At 34.1% G+C, this 16,470-nt stretch overlaps 1 protein-coding gene across 1 annotated transcript; it reads right to left on the reverse strand.

The window, feature by feature from the left end:
• Positions 1-1,476: 1,476 nt before the first annotated feature.
• LOC113118796 (E3 ubiquitin-protein ligase COP1-like) lies at positions 1,477-14,970 on the reverse strand. The gene is made up of 20 exons (XM_026288210.1): positions 14,356-14,970; positions 13,782-13,841; positions 13,578-13,675; positions 13,369-13,433; positions 13,139-13,258; positions 9,620-9,688; positions 9,463-9,522; positions 8,216-8,304; positions 8,000-8,051; positions 7,788-7,902; positions 7,532-7,667; positions 6,689-6,832; positions 6,468-6,576; positions 5,962-6,043; positions 5,760-5,876; positions 5,553-5,670; positions 5,044-5,168; positions 4,668-4,828; positions 3,006-3,050; positions 1,477-2,827 (listed from the first exon to the last, which is right to left on the reverse strand). The coding sequence occupies exons 1-20, from the start codon at positions 14,634-14,636 to the stop codon at positions 2,810-2,812; spliced, it is 2,064 nt and encodes a 687-aa protein (XP_026143995.1). The 5' UTR covers positions 14,637-14,970; the 3' UTR covers positions 1,477-2,809.
• Positions 14,971-16,470: the final 1,500 nt, after the last annotated feature.

Here is a 16,470-nt window from a genome sequence, read left to right on the forward strand (position 1 = left end):
GATATAACACCAACATGTCAGAAAAAATAATAATAATAATAATAATAAAAAAGAAAACAACCGCTGATTTGGAAAAAGGATCACCCCCTTGTGTCAGTAGTTTGTTGAATCACTTTTCTCTTTAATAACAGTATTTAGTCTGTTGGGATCTGTCTGTTTCTACTAACTTTGCACATCTAGACATTGCAATATTGACTCTTCTTTGCAGAACTGCTCAAGTTCAGTTAAATTTGATGGTGAGCGTTTGTGGACTGCAGTCTTCAAATCATTCCACAGGTTTTCAATGTGCTTTAAGTCTGGGCTCTGACTGGGCCATGCAAGGACATTCAGATGTTTCTCCTTCAACCACTGTGTGCTCAGTTTTGCTGTGTGCTTTTGGTGATTGTCATGTTGGAAGGTTAACCTTCTTCCCAACGACAACTTTCTGGAAGAGGGCACCAGATTTTCCTCAAGGCTTTGACAGTATTTTGCCCCTTCCATTTTTCCTTCTATCAAGTGCTCCAGCCCATGATGCAGAGAAACACCCCAAAACAGCTTTACTGTAGGAATGCTGTTATTTGGATGGTGAGCTCTATTTGATTATTGCCAGACATAGCTGTAGACATATCATTTGGTGTTGAGGCCAAATAATTCAATTTTAGTCTCATCTGCCTCAGAATCTTCAAGGTGTGTTTTGGCAAAGCTCATTCGGGACTGGATGTGGCCTTTCTTGAGGAGTGTTTTTTTTCTTTATTGCAACCTTCCCACTGAAAGCCACATTTGTGGAGAATTTGTAATATTGTTGTCTCATGCACACAAAGATGGATCTTTGTCATAAATTCCTTCAACTGCTTCAGAGTTGCTGTAGACCTCTTGATAGCATCTACGAGCAGTTTCCTCCTGGCTCTTTCATCCAGTTTGAAGCGACATCCTGATCCAGGGAGGGTCTGTACCTTCCACTTCTTAATAATAGACTTCACTGTGCTTATAGGCATTGATAAAAGTTTTTATTTTTAATCCATCTCCTGGCCTGTGGCTGTCCACAACTTTATCCCAGAGATCTTTTGACAGTGCCTTGCCACCCACAGTTGATTGTTTGCTTTATTTGCACTACCAATGACTGAAATACTCCAGGAAAGAAAGTAAAACCTAAAATATTTCTTATCAATAATTTATATATGTATGTGTGTGTATATATATATATATATATATATATATATATATAATAAATAGCTTAAATGACTAACATTATGCTTGTTGTAATTGTATGATTGCGATGAAAGAAAAACAAATATGATTTGCACCTTTACAAATTTTTAAGTTTCATACATTATCCAATATTTTAGGACATGAAAGGGACGTAAAATGTACTGAACCAAACCAAACTTATAACTGAAAAAGCAGAGATCTTATTATCATGTCATTGTTAAAATTATACAGTCAGGACACTAGCGTAGAACATGAGACAGTGGTGCAGTAAAATTACCCTGATGAAAATCTTTTTTTGTATCGAACCTTCTTGTATTCTCTAGTAATACACTCTAAATACAGTCTGATGCACATCATGTAAAATGAGAACAAATTTGAATAACACAAAATATAAATTTACTCCAATAGATAAAGGCATTTAAAAAAATCAATTTAGTCAGAAAGATGAATACAGTATATAACCAAAGGAAGAAAAACAAACAATCATTTATTTATTCAAATTAATGTGTTAAAATGAGTAAATAAACAGAATTACTGTGATGCAGCAGAGGACTTACGAAAAAAGCTTGAACCCTAAAGCCTATCATGGGACCAATGTTCACATAATTTCTATAAATTATTCAAATAAATAACACTTGTACAAAAACTCAAAGAGAAAAGAGCAGCAATGTTATTGGTGGTGTAAAATAATCCCAATGAAATATACATAGTGTCATTAAACCTGTGATGAGTTATAATTTAGTCCGTTTAAAAAATTGTGACCACATAAAAGAGCCCCGGGCTTTAAAGTGACCTGTCAATGCCTGCAAAATCAACCTATAAAGCACTTCTGTCAGGAATCACTGAAAGACAGCAAAATATCAGATCTTGAAAAAACTGAGAAGAATCTCATGCAAAGGTTGTCTGATGAGTGTAGGTCTTTCTGGGATTTACAATTAAATCATTTCAAAATGTGGTAAATACCAAATTAAGAATACACTTTGTATACTTAAAATTTCCTCAATGTAAGCATGTCCACTTAACAGAAAAGCTAATAAAGATCCTGAAATTTAATTCGGGGAGACCATCAGAATACATCAAAGCTTACACATATCTTATGGATAAACAAACAGTGTGCATCCAAAAAAAATTATGGATAAAACCGGCTCAAAGTAATCAAAGACAGCTAATTTACTGAACTAAAAGTATATAATTGTGTTATGGTCTTGTGCTTTGGCTTTAAAAGTCTCGTAGCTCTTGTTCTGGCTAGAATAACCTCTAGTAAAGGTTTAAAACGAATTTCATTTGAGCATGTGTCTTCCCCTCCACGTTTAAAGATGTTCATTATTCACCAATAACTTATTAATACCTTTATTCAACAACTTTATTCAATAAGAGGCATTCCCGCCCACCTCCCTGTCAGCACAAACAGGTCCTCATCTCAACATTTCACATACAGCGATAGTATGACGACGCAGAATGATCGAGTCTTTTACAAATATAATGCTGATAAAAACCAGTTCTGCTGGTTGTTTCCTTGGAAATGTTTGCTTCAGTTCCGCCCAGCTTCAGCGCTCTTCCATCGACCAACCCAGCGGTGAAGCAACTTTAATAGGTTCTGCCTACAGATACGAGTAGACCTTCAGACCAGCTCAAGTACCTTTAGAAACAGGAAAAAAAAAACATTTGTAGTGCGATTTAATTTTGAGTTTTGAAATATTAAACAGCTGAGTGAATGTGACTACAGTAGGTCCTCCTGGTTTTAGTAATAAAAAACAGCTCTCTGTAGTAAACACTGAGCTTTGTGTGGCTATTTATTGTTTTACAGTACAACTCACCTTGATTGTTCCTTGACTGTTGGCTGCAATCAACACATTTGACTCCTGAGAATCAAAACAGAGAAATGAGGGTATTTCAGAGCATTGACAGAATGTCCAAAACAAGATTTGGTTTGACAGTCTATTCGCCTGTGTTTGTCTGGCCTAAACCTCTCATGTCATTCCAGACTCAAAAACAGTAATGCGTTTCATTGCTGTTATGCTTTCACAAAAAGGCCTTGACATTTTATTTCTACGTAATTTATGTAAGGATGAGAAAGGCAACTAATTAAGACCAAGACACTAAGCAGAAATTCAGCTTGGTCAGCGCACAATTATTGTCGATTTTTTCCCTCTGTAAATGTCAAGTATAAAAGGTATGTAATACACAAGGGAGCTGGAAGCAGAGGTAATGTTTATGTGATGGTCTCGGCTAATAAAGCAGGCAAAACATGAATCCACTTTTTTCATTTTCTAATATTTCTGAGCTGGTTAGGCTTGATCACGGTTACTTTTATTAAATATTAACTCTTTGGGGATCCATAATAACTGTGATTTGCAATTCTAACAGGATACTGCAGTTTAAATAAGACCTTTTAAGTCAAAAGAGAAATTATATTAAAGTATATAAAAAATATTTTTAAGTAACTGAAATAAAGCTTAAACAACAGTATATTTTTTTTTAACTTAAATTAGAAATGTTGCCTTGTCAACCAACAGAAACTAATTAATTAATTAATAAATACATCTAAATAAAAAATATTTTAAAACAAAAACATATACAAATGACAAAAGTACATAAACTAAGACAAAATGTATATTGAAAACCTTAATGAACACCGTAATACGTTATCATATATTATTATATTATAATATATGGAGAAATCAAATAAATAAATTATTAAATACACACAGAAACTGAAAGGTCACCCATCATGCAAAATGAAGGCTCACAGAATTAATAATATTAATAAGCTTTCAATTTACTCAAGTAAGATTTTAGGACAGAAATAAACTACTGCGATATAATAACATTCTTATGTTCTATAATAATAATAATAATAATAATCAATATTACATTACTATTATATTATTCAGTTTGATTGTGTTCTGGTCAAAACTAATGCGCCTTAAAAAGAAATACTTAAAAGTTTAGTAAATATTTTAATATTTAAAATACTGTTATTCATATTGTGCTCTGGTTAAATTCTTATGAATCCTTGCATTTTATTGTATGATTCCAATATTTTAATCTTTTTAAACAATGAACATGAACAAAATGGTTAAACAAAATTACAAAATGTCAGGACTGTGACAGGCCTGTTCAGATTCTCCTCCTAAAGAGGAAAGCAAAAATCGCCCTGGTTAATAAACACAGCACTGTGCACAGCAAATTAGCCATGGGCTAAAAGATGACTTCATAGCAATGCCTTTTCCTGCAAAACACACTAGTTTAGACAGTAAAGCAGAGAGTGTGGGTTTAATAAGCATGAATTTCTGAAAGCGGACACAGGCCAACCTTCTCCCAACACACCATGCTTTGCTACCCTCACTTGTCCTTAATGTACCAAGGAGTTCAGTTCGACTGTCCCCATGTGCCCCCAAGGCCCTTCTTGTCCTACTGCTGGTTTTAGAAGAGTGATTTATCATGTCAAATGTGATTGAGACAAGACTGAATCATACCCCATCAGGTAGAGCTCGCCAGCAGACGGCACTGACAAACTCATTGGTGTCATCCTCTTTCTTGTCCTTGTCCAGGACACTCTTCACAGTGTCAAACTTGAAAGTTAATAGCGTCTTGGAGAGCCCCTTGTAGTACAAGTACAGTGAGTTGTTTTCACTTCCTGTGGTGTATAAAGTGAAAGCATTATCGAGGATAAATTAACAACTAGATAAACATTTATTACAATGCAAAAGTTAGTTTTATTTCCCTTTTTACTTAATAAACCCTTCATTGATTTGCAAGATCATATGTAGTTTAATCAAACAGATTACCAGTCTGAAATAGTTTTGAAGTAAAACGCAAACCTTTTAACCAATTTTGCATAGTGCCACTCACCACATGCTACATAGTCTCCATTAGATGCCAGGCCCACAAAGTTCTTCTCGTTGATGTGGCCTTTAAAGGAGCGCAAACAATGTGGCTTGTTCACGTTCCAGAGTTTCAGCTGGCTGTCTGTTGATCTGTAAGGGATGTTACAATTGAACTCATATGTTTGGTTTGACTTGTAATTTGTAATTGGTGGTATAATGGTTCAGAATTCTAATGCTGCAGTTTGGATCATGCTTTTATTTGAATAGGGATAGAAATGTAAGGAAATTCGAGGATGATTTGATAACCAATATTGTTGTAACACCGTAAGCTGATATTGTCCCAAAAAGCTGATGTTCTGTTTAGGTCAAGTAACAAAATAAATCAGTACAGTACTACAAATTGAGACATAAATAGGTTTTTCCAAGAACTGTTTTACCCCTATAAAAACTAATTATCACACATTGGCTTCTTTCCACTTAAGACATTTTCCATTGACAGGATAAAAAGCAGAAGAAATGTCAGTGTATACGTACGCAGACACAATCTCTTCTCCGTTGACAAATTTGGCATAGGACACTGCTTTCCTGTGGCCTTTGAAAACCATGATGGGCTGCTTAGTGTTTCTCAGGTCATAGTAGTGCACACAGTGGTCTGGGGAAGATTTAGAATGAATTGAAAAGTTTTTACGATTTTAGCAGGAAGTAAAACTTTTAATAGGTCGATTTAAATGAATTATGCACCTGCACAACCAAAGGCAAGGTGATATCGAGAGGATGGACTGAACTTGACACAGCATACATTGGCCTTCGCTTCAATGCTGGCTACTGAATTGTCCAGGTTGGTGGACCATAACTTAACTGGGGAACAACAGAATTCATTCTTAAGTATTCATCAAATCCCAAATCAAATAACTTGATCGGAACATTTCAGTTGCAGAAATACCTTTTGCATCATCCGATCCTGATGCTAAGAGCTTGGGGTCCATGAGGTTGAAATCAACACTCCAACACCGTTTCTCATGCTCCTTTGGAAATTAAGTTTAACAAGTCAAAATCCAACTTGTATTAAGTCTAAAGAAACTGCAATGTATTCACAAACGTACATATTAAATTCAAACTTAACCCATGACTGAATGTAATGCAAACTTGTGCTGCAACAACTTATCCAGTTAAGGAAAATAGTTTGTTTTTCAAATATTCAACCTTTAATTTAATCTGTTTTTCAAATGTTTTATTTAGAAAATTAAAACTTAATTTTTTTTGTACACAATGAACAGCAATTTCTTTTCCACTTATTAATACTTTTATTGAGCAAGGATGGATTTTAATTGATTAAAAGTAATAGTAAAAACACACTTTTTTTTCACTTTTTTGAAAAAATTGCTGTCCCACTGAAAGGGGTATAAGAGTAATGAATGTAATCTGGCACCATCTGAGACATAAGGGTACCTGGTAGACCTTTGACCTCTGTCCTGTGAACCCATCCCAAAGAATGACAGTCCCCTCATAGTCGCTGCTCGCTAACAGATTTTTGTGGTAGCTACTCCAGCTGATACAGCTAGAAAAATACAAGACAGAAAAAAGAGAAATAAATCAAACATTCTCTTGTACTGCTACATGATCAACTAAGAACATTCCATCCAACCCCTGGTTTCACACACTCTTTATACCTAATTTTAGAGTTACACGTCATCTCGTTGACAGGATAATGAATGTCCACAGCATCCTGGATCACAGTGCCGTACTCAAACACTTTAATTTTCTTAGTGACGCCGGCAATGGCAAAGTAATCACAGTCGCGGTCAAACTCAATGCTGCAAAAGAGGAGAAAGAGATGAGACAGAACAAGTGTTAGCACAACGAGTTCTCCTGACTGTGCATGCTCATTATCTGCTCTACTTCCACTCAAACATAGAAAAGAGCTGTAATGCATCCAAACAGCCTCTCACACACTTAGGTGATCAGATAGAAGTATGTCTGAAAAACGATGGTGTGATAAAATGAGCACTTTTTTCTTCTAGCCGAGTGAGGTTCTTAGGCTGGTTGAGGGTTGGTGTAATATAATGTATCTGAACATTGCATAAAACATTGAAATAATGGTTGGTTTGAGCCAATGATTATATTAGTAAACCAATAATAGGCTTGGGAATTGAGAACTGAACCAAATGATTTATGATGTTTGGATTAATCTGCCATCTTTCACTAATGAGGAAGAAACCATTCTAGTACATTTAGATCATGTTTCCTGCACTGTTGAACCTGTGTGTGTAATTACTAATTTATTAACGAGAATGCACAGTTAAAGATACACCTTCAGACATTTTGTCATAATTGATGATATTTAATGGAATAGGGATGAGATTCATGAGCAACTATATATATAAAGCTGGTCACTATTCCATTTTTTTTTTTTTTTTAAATACAATACTACCCTCTGCTGGTTACTTCAAGAATTGAACAGACCGAGGACTAAAGTGTGGTCTGAACTTCAATTTAGATTTTTGCAGCCTTACCTGGACACAATACTGGAGCCATTATAAAGGTCACTAGCATAAGACAGGGTGGCCAGAGGCCTCACAGAGTTGTAACGGGTAAATTTTGATAGACACTCCATGAAATCATCCAGTTGGTTAACAGTCCTGCTGTCATCTATTAATGAGAAAAGCAACTGTGTTGAATATAGCAGATTTTTTTAAATGACTAATATAAACAAATACACTGATACTTTGTATGAACCGATACACTATATATTGCTATGAATCAACCTACCCGTTATTCGAGACATCCTATTGGAGAAATAACACTGTTCCAGATCCTCAAAGTGTGCAGTCAGTCTCTTTCGTCGTGACGCCAGAGTGCTGTTGTACCAAGTTTGTCTTTTACCCTAAAAGTAAAAACAGTGAATATCAGCATTACTCTCATGGATATAAACCAGTTATAACAGCCAAGAGAACAATCCATGATTTTTTTTTTTTTTTTACCTGTGAGCTTCCAAAAGTGTGTTGCATGTATTCTGTGGGGTCTATTATGCTACTGCGTAAGACAGAAACACAATGTTAATTATTAAATGGAGAAAAAAAAATAGCATCATTGCCAATAATTAGATTGTCATCAGATGTATATGATAGAACATTGTTTTCTTCTTAATGCCATTAATTAATGTGAAATATTGCATATACCTGCATAGTTGGTCTTACCTGGGTCCAGGAGAGGGAGCTTCAAACTGGGGAACAGTACTGTCTAAATTGGGGTCCATTTCACTCACTGTGTACATACCACTCATTTCCTACAATAAATTAAAAATCATGTGTGTCCAAAGTTTAAAGTCAGTAACACCTTTATTTAGCAAAAACACAACATAATAAAACTATAAAACATCATAAAACTAATTTTTTGATAGTAGTTTCTTGAGCAACAAAACCGCATATTAGAATAATTTCTCCTGAAGGACCATGTGACATTTTAAAATATATAGAAAATATATATAATATTCCTGTTTTTACTTTAATATTTAATCAAATTAAGACAAACTTACTGAAACCGTGTATATATATATATATATATATATTAGGGCTGCCAAAATAGCGCGTTAACGACGTTAATTAGTGGTTTGTCGTTAATTACGTCAAATTTTTTTACGCATTTCACGCATGCGCAGTGTGACAAATTATTCAGGAAAGTCTCGTCGATCTCTGAATTCTCAAGATAGTAAAAAACTGTGGCGAGTGCCGCGTCGAAAACACCCTAGAAGCTTAAGGTTTTACCCCAGTTACTCTCAAATACATTCATGCCAAGCTCGATAAACAGAGACGACTTTGGTAGTTGATACGCTGGAGCTTCTTCCTGTTATAGCGTCCTGTGTTTCACACTGCGCATGCGCAGAACGCCTACATGCAATACAGCTGCTTGGAAAAGCATATGCATTTCTACTTGCTTTTACTGGCACTTGAAGCATTCATAACGTGAAAATATCGATCCTAAAGTATTGTGGCAGAGCAAATGAACAGCTCCCAAAAACAAGAGTGCCCAGAGTGCAGAGGGCGCATGTTTGTGTTTCTGAGTTCATTCTTTCGAGTTTCTCTATGAATAATTTCATAGATATGTGGCTATATTTAACAACTGGTTCACCTAAAACTCTTACACTATCTGTAGTTAAATGGCATGGTTTGATATAGTGCTCAGGTAAATTTGATTAAGTAAATGTTAAACTTTTGAAATTCAGAAAAAAAGAACTACTTATTGATGAATCAATACATGAAAATGATGTATCTGTGTCCTGTTATTTATCTTTTGGTATGCATTTCAGAAAATTTTTTTTAAATGTAATTGCAAATAGTGATTAATCCTGATTAATCCACAGTAAATTCTGATTAATTTGATTAAAAATTTTAATCATTTGACAGCCCTAATATATATATATTCTGGATCACCATATTAAACTGACCTCAACTCGTTTGATATCCTCCTCCAAAAAGTTCAGTTCTTTTTGTAACTGCTCCAGTTGCTGTTGAAGTAAAGACAGGGAAACTTTCAAATTAAAGACCTCACTGCTGTCAACAGTGCATTATTCAACATTTTAAAAATAGATGTGGAGGCTCAACCTCTCTTTTATTTCTTCTGGCTTCTTTGAGGAACTCCATTAAGATCTGGCGCTGAGCAGCTTGTGATTCCTGGAGACAGAGATCATTGATGGATGAGCAAGAGAGAAGCAATTGGTCTTTATGAGTCATAGCAGGGGATTTTGTTCCCTCTTTGTAAGAAAAATTATCGTGGCATCAACAATTAAGCATAATATTATCAAATTAAGCTTGTTAATGTTAAGGAAAGTTACTATAAATTGACACAAATGATTTATAGTGAATATATATATGTATACAGAGAGAGAGAAAGCTGGGTAGTAATTGATTACGTAATCAGATTCCAAAAAAATAAGTACTTGTAAGTAGATTAAATTACTTTTTAAAATACTTGTAATCAGACTACAGTTGCTTTTTTCTATGGATTACATACTATTCATATGATAGCAATAAATTAGCCATAATTTATCAATTCTTTTAAATTATCCTTTCTAAAATATCCTGCATCTTATATACACTCAGAAAGACCAGTCATTAGTCAGATAGACATCAGATTAGACATATATACACACACACACACACACATACATATATATATATATATATATATATATATATACACACATATATATATATATATATATATATATATATATATATATATATATATATATATACACACACACATATATATATATATATATATATATATATATATATATATATATATATATATATATACACATATGTATATATATATACGTATATGTATATATATATACGTATATGTATATATATATACGTATATGTATATACGTATATATATATACGTATACGTATATGTATATACGTATATGTATATACATATACGTATATGTATATACATATACGTATATGTATATACATATACGTATATGTATATACATATACGTATATGTATATGTATATACATATACGTATATGTATATGTATATATATATATGTATATGTATATATATATATATATGTATATGTATATATATATATATATATATATATATATATAAGGAATGTAATGATTCACTCAAATCCCGATTCGATTCACGATTTTAATTTCACGATTCAATTCTGATCAAAATTATATTTAAGACAAAAATCAAACGTTTCCTTTTATTGCTTGGACAAAATGCTGTACATTTCTTTGTGAAATTGAAATATAACTGTTATAATATACTAATTATAATAACTAATACATCACTTGTTATTGTACATATTATTGCTCTTTTGTTGGTTTTAATTGCTTTATTGTGCTCGTTTGTTAGTCGCTTCAGATATTGAAATATAACTGTTATAATATACTAATTATAATAACTAATACATCACTTGTTATTGTACATATTATTGCTCTTTTGTTGGTTTTAATTGCTTCTATTGTGCTCGTTTGTTAGTCGCTTCAGATAAAAGTGTCTGCTAAGTGACAACATTTTAATAGGATTTAAATGTAAAAATAACAAAACTTAATAGATTTTTTAAAACAAGCCCCAAATAAGTAACACAAATAAAATATGTTTCTATAAACAAAATAAGACTTTGTCTGTGCTTTTTCCATTTAAAATGAGAGGCAATCACTTCATTTTAATCATGACCCATAAAGGATGTTGCATACATGCAACATGAGCAGTTTTTAATCTAAATCAAACTGTATAGTTTTGAAATTCTGAAGCAAAAACAGAATGGTTTGACTTTGGTTTTGTGAAATATACAAAAAAATATCTGCATGAAACGAGATGCAAATTCACTCTTTGCCAGCAGGTGGCGCCTAAAGTGTTTTCTTTGGTTTCTGCTGTAAACGATGCAGCACTACACTTATGAACTTTAATATGCATTATACAGAGACAAAAAAAACATCTAAACCTTTCTAAAGACAGTAAATTGATGAATTGTGATTTGTTTAGAATCTCAACGGATTAAATCGTCGCATCTTTTAATCCATTTTCAACTACCGGTCAAAATTGTGGGATCAAAACGAGCTTCAATGTTTTTTGCAGAAGTTTTGTATGCTCATCAAGGCTGCATTTATGTGATTTAAAAAAAAGGGGGAAAAAATATATTATTATGATGTAAAATAACATTTTTCTATTTTAATATACATTAAAATCAAATGTATTCCTATGATGAAAAGCTGTATTTTCAGCATCAGTCTTCAGTGTCACATGATCCTTCAGAATTAATTCTAATATGCTGATTTATTATCAGTGCTGGAAACTGTTGTGCTGCTCAATATTTCTTTGGAACCTGTGATCCTTTTTTTTTTAGGATTCTTTGATGAATAAAAGTGAAAAAGAAGCACATTTATTTAAAATAGACTTTTTTTATTCTTATTTTTTTTAAATAACTTAAAACTTTTATTCAGCAGTGTTAAATTGTTATTAAGTGATAGCAGATATTTATATTGTTAGAAAATATTTATGTTTTGAATAAATGTTGTTAATTTTAACTTTTTATTAAATCAAAGAATCCTGAAAAAAGTATGTTTCCCAAAAAAATATTTGGTGGCACGACTGTTGCAAACATGGATAATTCTAATAATAAATCAGCATAACAGAATGATTTCTTAAGGATCATGTGACACTTTACACTGGAGAGACAGCTGATGGAAATTTAGCTTTGCATCACAGAAATAAATTATATTTTCAAGGATAAAAAAATAGAAAACCTTATTTTATTTTGTAATAACATTTGGCAAGACTTTTTTTTTTTTTTTGGATCAAACAGATGCAGGCTTGATGAGCATAAAAACATTAAGTCTTACTGATCTCAAACTTTTGAACGACAGTGTGTGTGTATGTATGTATATATATATATATACACAGTACAGACCAAAAGTTTGGACGCACCTTCTCATTCAAAGAGTTTTCTTTATTTTCATGACTATGAAAATTGTAGAGTCACACTGAAGGCATCAAGAGCTATTTGACCAAGAAGGAGAGTGATGGGGTGCTGCGCCAGATGACCTGGCCTCCGCAGTCACCAGACCTGAACCCAATCGAGATGGTTTAGGGGTGAGATGGACCGCAGACTGAAGGCAAAAGGGCCAACAAGTGCTAAGCATCTCTCGGGGAACTCCTTCAAGACTGTTGGAAGACCATTTCAGGTGACTACCTCTTGAAGCTCATCAAGAGAATGCCAAGAGTGTGCAAAGCAGTAATCAAAGCAAAAGGTGGCAACTTTGAAGAACCTAGAATATGACATTTTCAGTTGTTTCACACTTTTTTGTTATGTATATAATTCCATATATAATTCCACATGTGTTAATTCATAGTTTTGAAGCCTTCAGTGTGAATCTACAATTTTCAGTCATGAAAATAAAGAAAACTTTTTGAATGAGAAGGTGTGTCCAAACTTTTGTTCTGTACTGTATGTGTAATATATATATAAACACACTTTTAGGTCATATTCAGCTCAATCTGAATGAAAAGATAAAGCAGCTGAACTCATGGTGCCTGAAGAAACCCTAAGTGTTTGGTCTGGCAACAGTAATGTTATGTGATGATGTGTACCAACCGCCTCCAGTTGTTTCTTTTTTTGCAACAGGTAGTCTAATATGAAGTTGACATTCGCTAAATCCATATTCTCTTGATCTGCCCCAAGGACGTCTTGAAAAACCTGCCATTTGGTTCCATTCTATAAACATAAACAATAAGACAATTTAATGTGGTAAAAACTATTTGTAACGGTTTATCAAATTTGATAGTTTCCACTCATTATATAAATGGAGAGCTGGATGCACTTACAGGGTGATCCCGTTTCAGACGCTTCTCTTCAGATCTTTGTTTTTGTTTCAGGATCAGTTCATTCACTGTAAAACCATTAGAGAATTATGTCAGCTAAGCTGTCATACAAGACTGAAAAATGTCTGATATAGAAACATATTGCAGATGGTAACAATCCAAATTTGAAAAGTAATTAAAACATTATAAAAACAATATTAGCATACACATACCTAAGAAGTTGGGGTAGAGTTGATCCACATTATCAATGATATAATTACATTTTGGGCATCTGTTGCTGTCCTCCAAACTCTGTCGTATACATTTATAACTAGATAGAAATGAAGACATGATTGCTCGAGCATGCAAGTGGGTTGGAAAATGTAACATGAAAAGGCTAGAATAAACTCTCAGTTTAGAGAAAAAGTGCTTCTCACCAGAAACTGTGGCCACACTTTGTCATGTGAGCTTCCTCTATCATCTCAAAACATATAGGGCTGTGAAAAAAAGATAGAAAAAAGAAAAAGTTTAATAATGACACATGCGAACAAGCTTGCTTCCCTTTTCCAAAGAATCAACAAAAAGCTGAAACTTTAAAAATGGGTTTGTAAAGTGTCAAATAAACAAGTTCAACTTGTATTATTTTCTTACTTCCGTGGTATTGTATTGTTAATAAAATAAGTTCAATCTGTCAGTCTCTTAACATTATGTCCGATATCTCCATTTGTGGTCCACAGAAAAAAGTTCATACACGTTTGAAAACAACATGAATCTTAAGTAAATAATGACAGACTTTTGGGAGAATTATCGTTACCCCTAAATTCCTTGTTTACAACTATCTTTATCCTAGGAATTACAAAATGAAGTGCAGCGAAAATCGAGGATTTGCCAGATAAACCTGCAATTAAACTCGCACGACGTTGGAAACTGTTCAGAACAAGCACACTAAAACGGAACTATTCAGTAAAATGAGCCCTCTGCAGCCTCGTGAGAGAAGGTGAATCTACTAACCATACAAAATCATTACTCTTGTCCTCATACGGATTGATCAGACCGTTGTATAAGGGTCTTTTCCTACTCGACGAGCCCGGTCGAGCGCTCTGTCCCTCGGCAACCGTTCCCAAAGTTCGCAAGGACACCCCGTTACCCGAGCTGTTCCCGTTCTGAGCCCCGCTGCTCGATCCACCGGCGCCGCCGCTGCTACTGCTACTCGTACTTCCAGAGCTCGTCCCGGGGACGGACCCCGCTGAACCGACAGACTGCTGCTGTTGTTGCTGCCGAGTGTTTGACATGATTTAAGCCGTTCGTGCACGTCAGAAGGCCAGAGCTGAAGGTAAAATTACGGAGCTTCACCGCATCCGGGCGGCTGTGGGAGATACGCTAACTAGCTAAAGCGACACAGATAAGCGAAAGGAGCCAGAAACTTCCACCAAGCGCACTGCTAGCACTGAAAGGCGCTTATTTGAGCACAGCTGAGGCGGTTCTTCTGCATGCAAGAGAATCTCGTTAGGTCTGCTCGATGCTAATGTAGATATGCAGCTCCGCAGAGATTTGTTGACAACTCTGAGAGCTTTAGAAATTTCAGTCCACTGTCTGCAGGATGTTCACGTAAGAATTTCCCGAGTGAAACGTTCGCGTGACTCGGCACCGGCATCTGTTGGCTTGGAGGGAAACTGCAGGTATCAATCAAAATATTTTGGTTCGGAAATTCTTCATTTTAATTGAACATCGTAGATTAAATCATACAGGAACATCCAAGTACCGTCACCATGAATGCATGTTATGTTTAGTAGCGCAAAACGTAAATCTTTCGTCTAATTTTACTTAGAAATGTAAATGGTATATTTTAAAATGAATGGCTCTTGCGATTTCCCAGGCTATCAACCTAACAGCTTATGTGTACAAACAGTCAAACAAAATTCCTAATGCATATTAGGCTAAATGTCACTTTTTATTAATTAATTAATTAATTAATTAATTTTTAATTAATTATAACCATTAAACCTGTTTGTTTTGGGTGTACATGTAGGATGCTTGGGGTCTCCCTTAAAGGGATATTTCACCCAAAAATCTAAATTATGTCATTAATAACTCACCCTCATGTCATTCCAAAACCATGAGACCTCCGTTTATCTTCGGAACTCAGTTTAAGATATTTTAGATTTAGTCCGAAAGCTCTCAGTCCCTCCATTGAAACTGTGTGTACAGTATACTGTCTACTGTCGAGAACAAGTCAGTCTGTTGTTCATTATCTGGCTGGGCTCGGTGTTCATCTTCAGTTCTCTCTTCACAGCAGTTCAGTCAGTGTACTGTTTGAGTACATGAATTACTCTGGGATATTGGTTTGTTTGAACTCAGAGGGAGTGCCAGCCACATTAAAAAATTTAACAGCTTAAGTCATTTGTGGATTAATGTGTATTGCAGATGCAAACAGTTTAAAACAAATCAGTTCGATTTGGTGAACTGGTTCAGAAAGATCTGGTTACATCGAATGATTCATTCGCGAACCTGATATCACAAACTGCTTTGTTTTGAACTCTCTCACAACAGACACGGAAGAGAAGACAATGCTGAATAAAGTTGTAGTTTTATATTTTTGGACCAAAATTTATTTTCGATGCTTCAAAAAATTCTAATTGACCCTCTGATGTCACATGGACTACTTTGATGATATTTTTCTTACCTTTCTGGACATGGACAGTACACCGTACACAAAGTTTCAATGGAGGGACTGAGAACTCTCTGACTAAATCTAAAATATCTTAAACTGTGTTCCAAAGATAAACAGAAGTCTCACGGGTTTGGAACGATATGAGGGTAAGTTATTAATGACATAATTTAGATTTTTGGCTGAACTATGCCTTCAATAATAAACTTTTATCTTTATATATATATATATATATATATATATATATATATATATATATATATATATATATATATATATATATATATATATATATACTTATTTAGATCAGATTGTCTTTGATATTAATGGGCAGCGTAGGAAAAGGAGTGACAAATTCCTGCTTTCCACAAATATTTAGCAATTATTGTGCATTTAATGATTGAGACAGTACTAAAGGAGCCACTTTATAAATTTATCACATTTTGAGGTATATCTAT

Source organism: Carassius auratus, chromosome 2 (assembly GCF_003368295.1).
Source record: "Carassius auratus strain Wakin chromosome 2, ASM336829v1, whole genome shotgun sequence".
Lineage (NCBI taxonomy): Eukaryota > Metazoa > Chordata > Actinopteri > Cypriniformes > Cyprinidae > Carassius > Carassius auratus.

What these genes read in the sequence shown, in the direction of transcription:
- LOC113118796 (XM_026288210.1), bottom strand. Translation starts at nt 14,636, where the DNA reads ATGTCAAACACTCGGCAGCAACAACAGCAGCAGTCTGTCGGTTCAGCG. An exon ending in GGCTCCAGTATTGTGTCCAG is followed by an intron (nt 6,833 to 7,531) that starts GTAAGGCTGCAA and finishes CCTCTTTTGCAG; the next exon opens with CATTGAGTTTGACCGCGACT. An exon ending in TGGAGACTATGTAGCATGTG is followed by an intron (nt 4,829 to 5,043) that starts GTGAGTGGCACT and finishes TATACACCACAG; the next exon opens with GAAGTGAAAACAACTCACTG.